Source organism: Euprymna scolopes, chromosome 42 (assembly GCF_053919585.1).
Source record: "Euprymna scolopes isolate OS-2025 chromosome 42, ASM5391958v1, whole genome shotgun sequence".
Lineage (NCBI taxonomy): Eukaryota > Metazoa > Mollusca > Cephalopoda > Sepiida > Sepiolidae > Euprymna > Euprymna scolopes.
This window is the reverse complement of record NC_136523.1, coordinates 33,318,390-33,331,014: the sequence shown is the minus strand read 5'-3', so window position 1 is coordinate 33,331,014 and position 12,625 is coordinate 33,318,390. Positions and strand designations below refer to the sequence as shown.

Genomic DNA, 12,625 nt, shown 5'->3' with positions numbered 1-12,625 from the left:
CAACCAGAACTAGCCCCCATACTTACAAAATTGTTTAAAGAGAATTGCATCTCAACAACCTTGAAAATCTTTTAAAAAATCAGTGAATCTATTTTGCCCTTAACTCATCAGAAGAAATAGCAACAAGCAAAAAAAGTCAAAAGTTATCCACATACAGTACTGTTTAGTTGTATCACAACTCATCAGTGCGGTTAGACTAGTACCTTTCCCTGCTGAGGATTGAACCTAAAACCATCGCGTTGATAATCGGCAGTTCTACCCACTGGCTCATGGGAGCGGTGCTCGCAAATGATCTCAACAAATGTCCGTTTTAATAAACACTCGTCAACCATTTTTACGAACAAACAAACATTTATAGCCATTTAAGTGGCGGTTGAGATATATTTACGACATTGCTCTACCAAAAGATGGGGGGGGGATTAAATATATCCGCATATAGTAGACGTATATATATAACTATTTTTATATAGAATTTTGTATATTGTTATGCACTACACGAAACTTAATGTTCGTTCATCGTTTTTTTTATTTATGTTTTTTTATTTATTTTTTTTTTCTTATTTATGTTTTTTCTTATTTATGATTTTTTTTATTTATGTTTTTTTATTTATTTTTTTTTTATTTATGGTTTTTTATTTATTTTTTTTTATTTATGGTTTTTTATTTATTTTTTTTTTATTTATGGTTTTTTATTTATTTTTTTTTTATTTATGGTTTTTTATTTATTTTTTTTTTATTTATGGTTTTTTATTTATTTTTTTTTTATTTATGGTTTTTTATTCATTTTTTTTTTATTTATGGTTTTTTATTTATTTATTTTTTATTTATGGTTTTTTATTTATTTTTTTTTTATTTATGGTTTTTTATTCATTTTTTTTTTATTTATGGTTTTTTATTTATTTTTTTTTTTCTTATTTATGTTTTTTCTTATTTATGATTTTTTTTATTTATGTTTTTTTATTCATTTTTTTTTATTTCGGCGTTTTTCAGGCTCATTCGTCGGTGGAAAAAGCCAGCCTCATAGGATTGGTCAAGCTCCGTCTTCTACCCACTGATGACCACTTAAGCCTACGTGGTCATACTCTACGCGAAGCAGTAGAGAAGGACAAAGAGAACGGACTAATCCCTTTTTATGTGAGTAAAACACACTCTAATATATATATATATATATATATATATATATATATATATATATATATATATATATAAAAATATATTTGTAGTCATCGACATACAGTCCTGTTTCGTTGTATCACAACTCATCAGTGCCGCTAGACTAGCACCTATCCCAAAGCCGAGGATCGAACCTAGAACCGTCGTTCTACCCCCTGACCACGGAAGCGGTGCCCGCAACTAATCTGACTTTATTTATTCACATAAAATTAATATACAAAAGTATAGATTTATGTGTAAACTTTAAGTATTTACTTCAAAAGTGCTCAATACGTAGGTAGAGCTAGTTAGTAATTTATTAAATATATATGGCGATTAAGCTACATTCAATATTCCGCGTTTCATCCACTCTAGGACTCTTCAGGCTTATGCGCGAATTCTGTGGTTGTTTATCGTTTTTATATGTTCCTCTTCTATTGAGATTTTAGTTAGCCAATCAGCTTTCTAGTATCCACCGCGCCCTTCCTATCAGCCAATGGACATGCATTTATCGGACAAAGGATCTGTTCTAAAACTAGGTTAGTGTGTTTTTTTTTATTGTTAGTTTATATATAAATATATATATATATGTGTGTACATGGCTGATAGGAAGGGCGCGGTGGATACTAAAAAGTTGATTGGCTAACTAAAATCTCAATAGAAGAGGAGCATATAAAAACGATAAACAATCCCAGAATTTGCGCATAAGCCTGAGGAGTCCTAGAGTGGATGAAACGCGGAATATTCAGTGTAGCTTAATCACCATATATATTTTATAAATTACTATATATATATATATATATATATATATATATATATATCAAGTTTTAGTCATTCAATGAATTTAAAATTTATGACGTGAAATGTTTGAATTTCAAAACAAAAGATTTTTATTATTCTATGTAAGACAAAGAATACATTTGAAATATTATAACTCCTTATCCTATAGAATTTCGATGTCTACCATCTCTTCAGAGGAGAAAATATTAGCAAATAATTATAATGGTTTACACCTTATTTGCTAAAGTCAATTCGTACCCTCTGATGAGAAGGAAAGTATTTCTTCGAAACTCCGCGGATTAAGGACTATCCACTTATCTAGTGTTTCCTTTTCAGATTAAATATGTTTTTCACTCGTTTCAAAGTGTTTTTAACATGTTTTATTAACTGTTTGCTCGTGTGTATATATATACTTCAGAATAAAATCATCTAACAATCAACTGGTATGGAAACCTGTGATTATAAGTTTTACAAGATATTACTGGCAGTAATATTCTATAAGTATTATCCCATTTAAATAAAAATTGCTCAATATAAAAGATAGAGAAAATAAATCAAATTTTAGTCATTCAATGAATTTAAAAATTATGACGTGAAATTTTTAGATTTCATATCAAAAGATTTTTATTATTCTATGTAAGACAAAGAATACATTTGAAATATTATAACTCCTTATCCTATAGGATTTCGATGTCTACCATCTCTTCAGATGAGAAAATATTAGCAAATAGTTATAATGTTTTACACCTTATTTGCTAAAGTCATTAAAAGTTGTTTAAGTATTTAAATGTCATAGAATTAGGGAAGTTAATGAAAAGGATATAAAAATTTACATCCAAATTGCATGGTAAAATCCGAAGTGAATGTCTTTGATTGCAGTGTTGTAAAATGATCCAAAATTTTATTCTGAAGTATATATATATATATATATATATATATATATATATATATATATATATATATATATATATATATATATATATATATCCTTTTTGGCGAATCAAGAAACATACAGATCGGTGATTATCAGATAAAAATGAAGGTGGATAAAAAAGGGTTCAATGCCATCCCTGCCCAGCTCAAACGTGAACGTGGGACAATGTCCCTCAGTAGAAGGGAGACGTCCACATAGCTGGCACTGCCAGAAAGCTGGACACATAGCAAAGGTGTGCTCGCAGAAAGTAACAGCAGAGACAGGCAAGACGATTCCACCGGCAGCTGCACCTGCACCTGCACCAACATCGGCGACGACAACGTCGGCGACATCAGCACCAGCGGCAAAGATAGCAGAGAAAGTGGAGAAAGCCCCGTCCAATTAGACAATTGTGGGACAGAAGAGTAGAAAGTCCACCCCAAGTCGCAAAGAGGAGGAAAAAGGGGCCTAAAGAGAAAACTGTCGGCCTCAGAGTCAGATGAAGAGGTGGAGAAGGAGGAGGAGAAAAGACAGACCAAGAACGCCAAAGATGACAGCAACCCTGCTCCTGAGAATACTCCCCAATCCCAGACCCCGACGGAGCAGAACACCCTACCCTTTTTAATACCCCCCTAGAAGTAGAAGTAGAAATGGAGAGATCTCAGGAGGAAAAAGAAGAGGAGGAGGTAGAAGTCCCAGAGGGCGAAGTTACAGTAGAGTAAGCCGTTCCCGTACCTAAACCAGCCAGGACGGAGAGGACCGAAAAGACTAGAAAGCTGCCCTTTCTGGCCGGAGCGAGAATTTGTGAGGAAAGTGAGGCGGACACTCAAGCAGAGCTGAACAGCAGACAAAGAATGCAGCTGAAACAGTTGGCGAATCTGCTATATGTGGACGGGAAGATGATTCAAGACCCCAAAAACATCCCGGAGGCGCCAATGTACATTACGTTTGTGAGAAAAGACAAAGGCGCAAGAGTAAAGGCGCTCTGGCGAATGCTCCGGGAGGCCAAAGAAGCAGTACCAGGCCTCAAGCTAATCGAGGAAGAACATCCCTCATTGAACCAAATCCGTGCCAAATGTAAAGGGAGTGTCCCCGTATATGTTCACCCCTCCCTATACAGAGCATTGAAATTAACCTTCCCCCTGGACGTAGGGGGTCTGGCTCGAAATTGTCAGCCCGCAGCGGAGCTATTGACTGGCAGTCTCGGTCAGACCTTCTCGATCTTAACACCCGAGGATTTTAGACTCGTACTAAACGAACATTACTAGTTAGGAAATAATGGCAACCTTAAACCTAGCTAGTTTAAATGTGAGGAGCATGAGATCCCGCAGCAAGGCTGCTCGCATGGTGGGTGATCTCGTGGCCCTTGAGGTAGATATAGCTGCAATACAGGAGACCAACTTTGTTGGGCCCGGGCATTGCGATCTGGTGGTGAACGATTTTGACGTTTACTCAGCATATGGCAATTTCCATAGTCGTGGGGTTTCTGTGCTAGTGAGTCGCACCCTAGCTGCGACGGTTACTGTAGTCCACGCGGACGCTCATAGAAGGCTGGTCGTGGTCGATGTTGCCGTTAAAAGCGGTAAGTTCCGGATTTTGGCTGTTTACGCGCCCAATATCGCTGGAGAGAGGGTTTCCTTTTTTCGGCGGGTGGGGGTGTTTCTATCGACGGGTCCGGAGCAGGTAGTTTTAATGGGGGACTGGAATGCCATCCTTGACCCCAAGATAGATAAGGTCGGGGGGGGATAGAGGGTCGGAGAGAGGTGTGAAAGCAGCCTGTCTGACCTGACGGCCTCATGCGATCTTATCGACAGATTCCGTCTGGATCACCCGGGGAGGGAGATGTGGACGTGGCCAAATCATATGACCTCCCGCTCAAGTACCTACTTGGATAGGATGTTAGTTAGAAGAGGCGACATAGATTTCTTATCTTATCCCACATTCCACTGGCTAGGGCATCCGGACCATAAATTAGTAATGGCCCGTTTGAGAGTAGGTAATAGGCCTAGGTTGGCTGGGTATTAGAAGTTGAACGCCTCCTTACTGGAGACGAACGACTTCCGGGAACAGCTAACAACACTAATTCAGCGGGAGGTAGTGGGGGGCGGTTACTGGGAGTAACTGGTGGGTTAAACTTAAGGCCACTTTTAGGCGTTTTTGCGTCCAATATAGCCAAAGCCGCACTTTAAATAAGGCGCGGACGAAAACGCACTTAGATGATAGGCTGACGCGGGCGGTGGCTGGTGGGGATCCGCTAGAGATAGCATTAGTTAAGGGGGACCTCCAGCGCTTGGCTAGCTAGCGTTATGAAGGTCAAGTAGTTGGAGCTAGGTTAAAAAGAGTCTCTCTCTAACGAAGCCGTGAACGTTGACGCTGTTCACCGTAGTTAAGCAACGTCGAGCCTGGTTAGTACCAGATGGGTGACCATTTCGAAATTCTAGGCGCTGTATTTGCTCTCCGCTTATATCGGAATTTGTTTCCAGTCGTCCTGTCAATTTATTTATTTATTATCCCTAAAAGTCGTAAAATTTGATTTTCTTCAAAAAAAAAAAAAAAAAAAAAGTACTTCATTGAAAAAATATTCGATGTACTGCCCTTGTTGACCCATATTTCCATCAGGGGTCGTTAGTGACGTTATCTCTCAAACAAGATGGCGTCTGGCTAAATCTTCGATAAACCGTCCGATAATATTTGATTTTCTTGAAAAAAAAAACTACTCGATCGATTTACGTGATTTTTGGAATATGACATCTTCATGCAGTGACAAGTACGTACATCATAAAGATTTTTTTCCAGATTTTTATTGTAAAAAGATTACTTGTGAACCATTTATAGACTTGCATCTAATTTGATTATTTAAGGGAACCGCTCATCAAGAATTTGTTTACATTGGACTTGAAGACGACTATATTGTAGTCATGCAGACGGGACAGAGTTCCACAGGCGTGCAGTTCTAAGAAAGAAGCTTCGGTCATGGGATCCACGTTTAGGTTTAGGCACAGATAAAGAGTGGAGGAAATTATTGATAGTCGTTTCCAATAGACGAGTGTTTTGTGAAAGTTTCCTTGGAGCACAGATATATACATTTAATAGAATAAAGTTCTTTTCCCCTCTTCACTTTTTTCCAAAAGGGTCACCACTTATCAAGGCCCGGAGGCAACTCGAGGATAAGGGTTATGATTATAAACAGAAGCATCACATATAATACCGGTATGGTCCAATTCTTGTCGATAATTAATGCACGTTTCCAGAAATTAAAAGCCGTAATCGTATTATTTCCTGATTTCTTACATTACTTCCTAGCATCTTGACTCTCCCACAAAAGTTATAGTTAGAAGAAATGGCTGTAACTTTTACTCAGTACAAACAATCTACACACACTCTCCTAGTAGACATCGAAAATTTTATTTTATTTAATTGGGGGGGAATGAAACAACTACGTTAACACAATCGTTTTTTCACTTTCCTCTTTCGTAATAGCATCTATCAACAAATGGAGCCTCTACCGTAATAAAGGGGGCTTCCTTTGCGCATGAATGTTCTGGTCATAGTTTGCACTGGTTAAATTAAATATATATATATGTGTGTGTGTGTGTGTGTGTGTGTGTGTGTGTGTGTGTGTGTGTGTGTGTGTGTGTGTGTGTGTGTGTGTGTGTGTCCGTGTGCGTGCGTGTATGTGTGTGTGTGTGTGTGTGTACAGGATTGCATATAAAAATATGGAAGTGAAAAGAGAACAGCCAAGTCTAACGTAAACAAATTCTTGATGAACCGCCTCCTTAAAGTAACCCAATTTACCAAATTAACACAACTAAGGAGTATTACGATATTGTCTCATTGACTACCGTACACTAATTAACCCTTATCCTCGAGTAACTTTCGGGCCTTGATATGTTTTGACTCCTTTGTAAAAATAGTACTACTTAAAACATAAGCAGAGGAAATTTTAAATGCAAATCTTGAGAAAAAAAACATTTTGTAACAAATAATGTACAAGTAATAAGAATATAAAAGTTATTTTCATGTCAATAAAATCATGAGAGTGCAAACACGTGTTTTGTAAGGAAAGTTCAGTAAATAGTCACAACTTGCCTTCTTCGACCCAAAAGGCACAAGGGAGTGTTGTTAAGCGAATTTCTTTTAGGTGTGACTGGAAGGTGTCGTCTTCTTCCTGACTTTTGGGTGAGTTTTTTTTTTTTAAAGCATGAAGGAATAGAAGGGTTACCAGATAGCAAACGCTAACAAAAACATATACAAGTTATTTAAATGCTCTTTTATGATTAAAAACTTTGAGTTAGTCACAAGTCAAAATGTTCATAGTGTGAATAATATACGTGTATAAGTAATATATGTGAGTATTTGGCAGCGTGGCATTGTGTGTGCGTTGGTTTACCTTGTTCTTCTTAGTGCATGAATAAGAACGAGTCGAAAGCTTATACATACGTTATTGAGTCCTGTCTTTTTGTCTCCATCGGTCAAAAGAGCACGAAGGGTTGTAGTTAAGCAACGGTCTTGTGTGCTTTCAGGTGCAGCCAGCTGGTGTCATCTCTAACTTTTGACGGTTTTCTTTATAAAATTTCCTAACTTTGCGGCAGCTTACTATTTTCACATGTACGTTTTGGAGTTTTAAAAAAATTGTTTCATTAGTTGAAAAATAAATTGAGTTCACAAGCTTCTGTGAAAACTTTGTTTTGGGAAATGAAGAAGAAAGCGAATTCTAACGAAGCGAGGAAGGAAAGAATGCAGCAATTATAGACATTTGCTTTTTAGTGCTCGTCAGAATCACTTAACTATTAAGTCGCCACAGTATAAATAATCGAAATAATACAAAAACTGACTATAGACTCCTGGCCAACACCGGGTTGTTTACATTGTTTAATCATTCTTGTTATTTTTTGCTTCAGGTATGTGCCACTCTAGGAACGACGGGGGCGTGTCAGTTTGATAATCTGACGGAACTCGGGAAAGTAGGTAAGAAAATATTTTATGCTGTCACTACGCAAGCGCAGAAAAAAGACACAAGAAAAAAATGGACATAATTTGAGATTCTTATCCCGAATTTCCCTTTATACTAAAAAAAAAAGAAAAGAAACCCTGTATGATGCACATAGCCGTGACAAATCCAAAAAAATGTCATATTCCAAAAATCACGTAAATTGATCAAGTAGTTTTTTTTTAAATAAGAAAATCAAATTTTGAGAGTAACAGAAAAGCAGCCATCTTGTCCGCCATTTTGAAAACATTCTAAAGATAAAAACAAAAAAAATCAAAAAGAGATAACTCAATAATTCCAACTTGCAAGATATATGCCGTAATGCCTACGAATACCCACTGTTCGCTTTAAAATGATTTTCTTTGTAAAAATAAAAGTACTTAATCAATTTACGTGGATTTTTTGGAAGATGATTTTTTCGTATTCATACGACCACGTACATCATACAGATTTTTCTTTATTTTTGTTTTTAATTTAGGGAAACTTCTGGACAAGCACCTAATTTTTACTTAGTCACAGAAGCAAAACTGGGAAACATTTTTTCCGGGGGGGAGGGGGGTCATTACTAAGGCTATGACAACAGCATATTCTTTTTATTGTTTTTACTCTCGAGTGTGTATGCGTTGACATCTTGTATGCTTTCATATAGAGTGATGTGGTTCTCGGTTGATCAACTGCGTCTAACTGTGTCGGATATATACTCGAGAGTCAAAACGATGAAAAGAATATGCTGTTGTCATAACCCTAGTCATTACGGATTCGAGTGCTACCATTTGACTTACAGAAAAGTGTATAACCTGTTATACACACCCGTATTATCATCGGATGACGGTGTTAAAATATTAAAAAAAAAAACTTTTTATTTATTTATTTAAAAAGAAAATACAACATTCTTATATATGGGTTGTAGAATTGCATTCATCTGCGAAAGATCTAGCTAATTTGCATATTCTTTTAAACATTCATTTTAATTAATTCCCTATTAGGTTTTTCGGTTTCTTATGGGATTATCATCTTTAGTTAACTATTACGTGTAATTATATTCATGCAGATATTCTAAATGATTTATACTTGCGTCATATTTACGTAAAAAGGTTATAGTAAACATAAACCTCTTTCTCTCTCTCTCTCTCTATATATATATATATATATATATATATATATATATATATATATATATATATATATAATTATGTATGTGTATATATATATGTATGTTTAAAACAATTGTCTATCAAACTCCTCTGTAAGCTTTTGGTCTACATATATGAAACTTAATATATAAGGTATTCGAACGCATGCGAAACTTTATGTTTGGGTTTTAGCCGGGGAAAATCGCTGCAAAAGTGTGAAAATTAAAAAAAAATAAAATTTGCCAGGTGATGGTGGAACGACGGCATTACGAATACGCATGCGTAACGTAATAGCTATTGGTTCATGTTTTAATTTTTAGCCTCGCAGCAAATATCTCTTCATAGCTCAGGCATTAACGTCAAATGAAAAAGTAAATTGTAAGGAAAACGTTTTGGTTTCGATTCTCGGTGGTGGCACACGTATTATTTATTTATTTATTTATTTATTTATTTATTTTACTTTTAAAATCATTACTATATATTGAGTCCAACATAATATAATAATAAATACGAAATTTGCATTAATCAAAATATCATAATCAAGTGTATTTTACGACCGGGCAATGCCTGGCGACCTGCTAGTATATATATATATATATATATATATATATATATATATATATATATTTCATTTCTTAATCGTATAAGTCTGTTAATTTCGATCAAAATCAGACTATTCTTTCTTTAACCGGATTTTTTTCGATTATCGATTTTCGATACTTATCGGAGGCATTCCGATACAAAACACCTACACACACATACACACACACATCAAACACATACACACGCACGGACACCTACACACACAAATACAAACACATACACACACTTAAACACACACACACAGGCACATACACACACAAACACATACACGAACAAAAACACACGCACACAAACACATAATCACGCACACACACACACATATACACACAGACACAAACACACACAAACACATTCACACACATACACAAACACACACACAAACACACACACACATACACACACAGACACGTACACACAAACACATACATACACACAAGCAAACACACAAACACATGCACACACAAACACATACACACAAATACACACACAAACACATACATACACAAACACATATACGCACACACAAACACGCACGCATATACAAACACACACACAAACACACAAACACATACACACATAGACACATCCACACACAAACACATGCACAAACAAACACATACACACACAAACGCGTACACGCACAAACACACACACAAACACACACACATACACATACACACACAAACTCTGTTCCGTCTGCCTGCTTCCCTCCGGACTACAACTTGGATGTCTTCAAGTCCAATGTTAACAAATTCCTAATGAACCGCCCCCTTAAGTAAACACTTCAGCAAATCTCCTCACTAACTTAATGTACTTGCAATAACCCTTATCCCTGAGTGGCTTCCGGGCCTTGATAAGTGGTGATCACTGTGTAAAAAAAAAAAAAAACACACGTACATATACACACAAAAACACGTACATATACACAAACACATACACACAAAAGCAAATACACATACAAACACATACACACACCCAAACACATACACACAGAATCGCACATGCACACACGCACAGACAAAGCAGCTTATATATATAAAGTTTGTTAATTTTTTAGATGAGGAATTATTCGTATCTTTTGAATTCTTCCAGCTACTGTTCTCATCTTGAGTGTTATTTTCCCAACAATATTTTTCTTTTTTTTTAAATTTTAATTATTGCTTTATTTTATTTATTTATTGCATTTTTTAATTGAAAAAATTTCATTTTTCAAATTCCGTTTATTTATTTATTTTTTTCTTTGTCAGCCGAAGAAGAGTCGATGTGGCTGCACGTGGATGCTGCCTATGCTGGCACGGCGTTCATCTGTCCCGAATATCGCAAGTTCATGGTAGGCGTTGATTACGCGCATTCGTTTGCCTTCAACCCTTCCAAGTGGATGATGGTACATTTTGATTGCACGGCCATGTGGTAAGTCAGAATCAGTGTCGTGCACAAGGTCATCGTTAGTGAGCAAAACGGTACGTGATTATATGCTTGTAATTATTGTGTTGGGGAGGGTCCGTGCACCTGTTTCATAATGGATAGTCCTGTGTCGGATAACGAGTAAATCAGCTAGTGTTAATATTAGAAGGGGTCGAACTAATAAGAGCCGAGGAGAATCAAATACGTCTCAATAAGAACTACGGTTGCCACATCTGGGTGGGGATGTGCTGCCTTTCTTGGTTCGACAAATTTAAAAAACGACTTTGAAATCTAGCAAGGGATAAGCGTTTCTGTTACAGAACTTCTTTTTAGAGTATTTCCCATATGCAGGACATGTTAGCGCTTGACTGGTTCCCTGTAGATTACAGCTTGGTTGTCTTTAAGTCAAATCTAACTAATTAATGTCATCTATCATCAGACTAGGTTCATACAATTTTTAATCTCGTTAATGTTTATACTCGAATGGCTTTTGGTCTTCATAAATAATGGTCATATTTAGTAAAAAAAAAATGGGGGGTAGCCGGAGGTTATGATCCCGGATGAATGTTTGTCTCCGCGTTAGAAAACCGGTTGTTATCTGCAATCTCTGGTCTGTAGTTGAATGGAGACAAAAATGGATGGTAACATTCAATGCTGCTAAGTGTAAGCTTCTTTCCTTTAATAACTACAAGAAACCAATAGCTGTCGCTAATGATACATTATCTGAAAATACTTCGTTCATACTCCTCGGCTTAACGTTCACGGGGAATATGAGTTGAAACAGATACATTGAGTGCATTGTCAAGTCTGCTGTAAAGAAAGCGGGCTCCCTCTATCGTGCTAGAAAGTTACTTACGCCTGAGAGTATCCTGTACCTTTATAAGGTTACCATTCGTCCAATGTATGGACGATTGTCGCCACATTTGGGCTGGTGCATCTGCTACTAGTCTCTCCTTCTAAGACAGGGTTCAAAAGAGAGTCGCTAACCCGCACTATCAGCTAGGTCTCGCACTATCAGCTAGGCTTGAATCTCTGTCCCATCGACGAAATGTTATATCCCTCTTCTTGTTTTACAAGTATTTTAATAGTGGGTGCTCTGACGAACTATAAGTCCTTGTTCCCCCCTCGACATAAATACTCCCGACACACCGAACAAGCAGAAAAATCCCACCTCTACACAATAGAAATCCCTAGATGTAAGAAAGCCTTCTATAATAGTTTGTTCCCTGTGACTGTTAGACGTTGGAATTCCCTTTCGGGTTTCTGTTTCCCTGACTGTACAAACATGCAGAAGTTCTAATGTAATGTAATCCTATTATAAATTTCTGTACTGTCTGTCTGTGTGTGTGACGCGGTTTAAGTAAGCCTACAGGCAATCCATCCAGGCAATTTAGGTACCAAAATGAAGCTTATGACCCAGCGGATGTTTTAGTGGTATTCATATCCATGTTTGGTGTATGGAAATGCAAAATAAATGCAAAGAAATGCAAAGTAGCAGTGGTGATAGGAGTTAAATCGGTGGGAGTAGCAGCAGAGACAAAAATAGTAGTGGTGATAGGAGTTAAATTGGTGGTAGTAGCATCATCAGCCGTTAGGCAAAGTGGTGGTGAGAGGCATTAAATCGGTGGGAGTAGAAGCAGCAGTCAACGA

At 36.8% G+C, this 12,625-nt stretch overlaps 1 protein-coding gene across 1 annotated transcript in view; it reads left to right on the top strand.

Annotated features, from left to right (window-relative positions):
- LOC145267008 (aromatic-L-amino-acid decarboxylase-like) overlaps positions 1–12,625 on the top strand; it is a 418,556-nt gene that overhangs the window by 369,886 nt on the left and 36,045 nt on the right. The window contains exons 6-8 of the mRNA XM_080122908.1: positions 991–1,134; positions 7,747–7,813; positions 10,819–10,981. Coding sequence (XP_079979034.1) covers positions 991–1,134; positions 7,747–7,813; positions 10,819–10,981 — 374 coding nt within the window. The remainder of the gene's footprint in view (positions 1–990; positions 1,135–7,746; positions 7,814–10,818; positions 10,982–12,625) is intronic.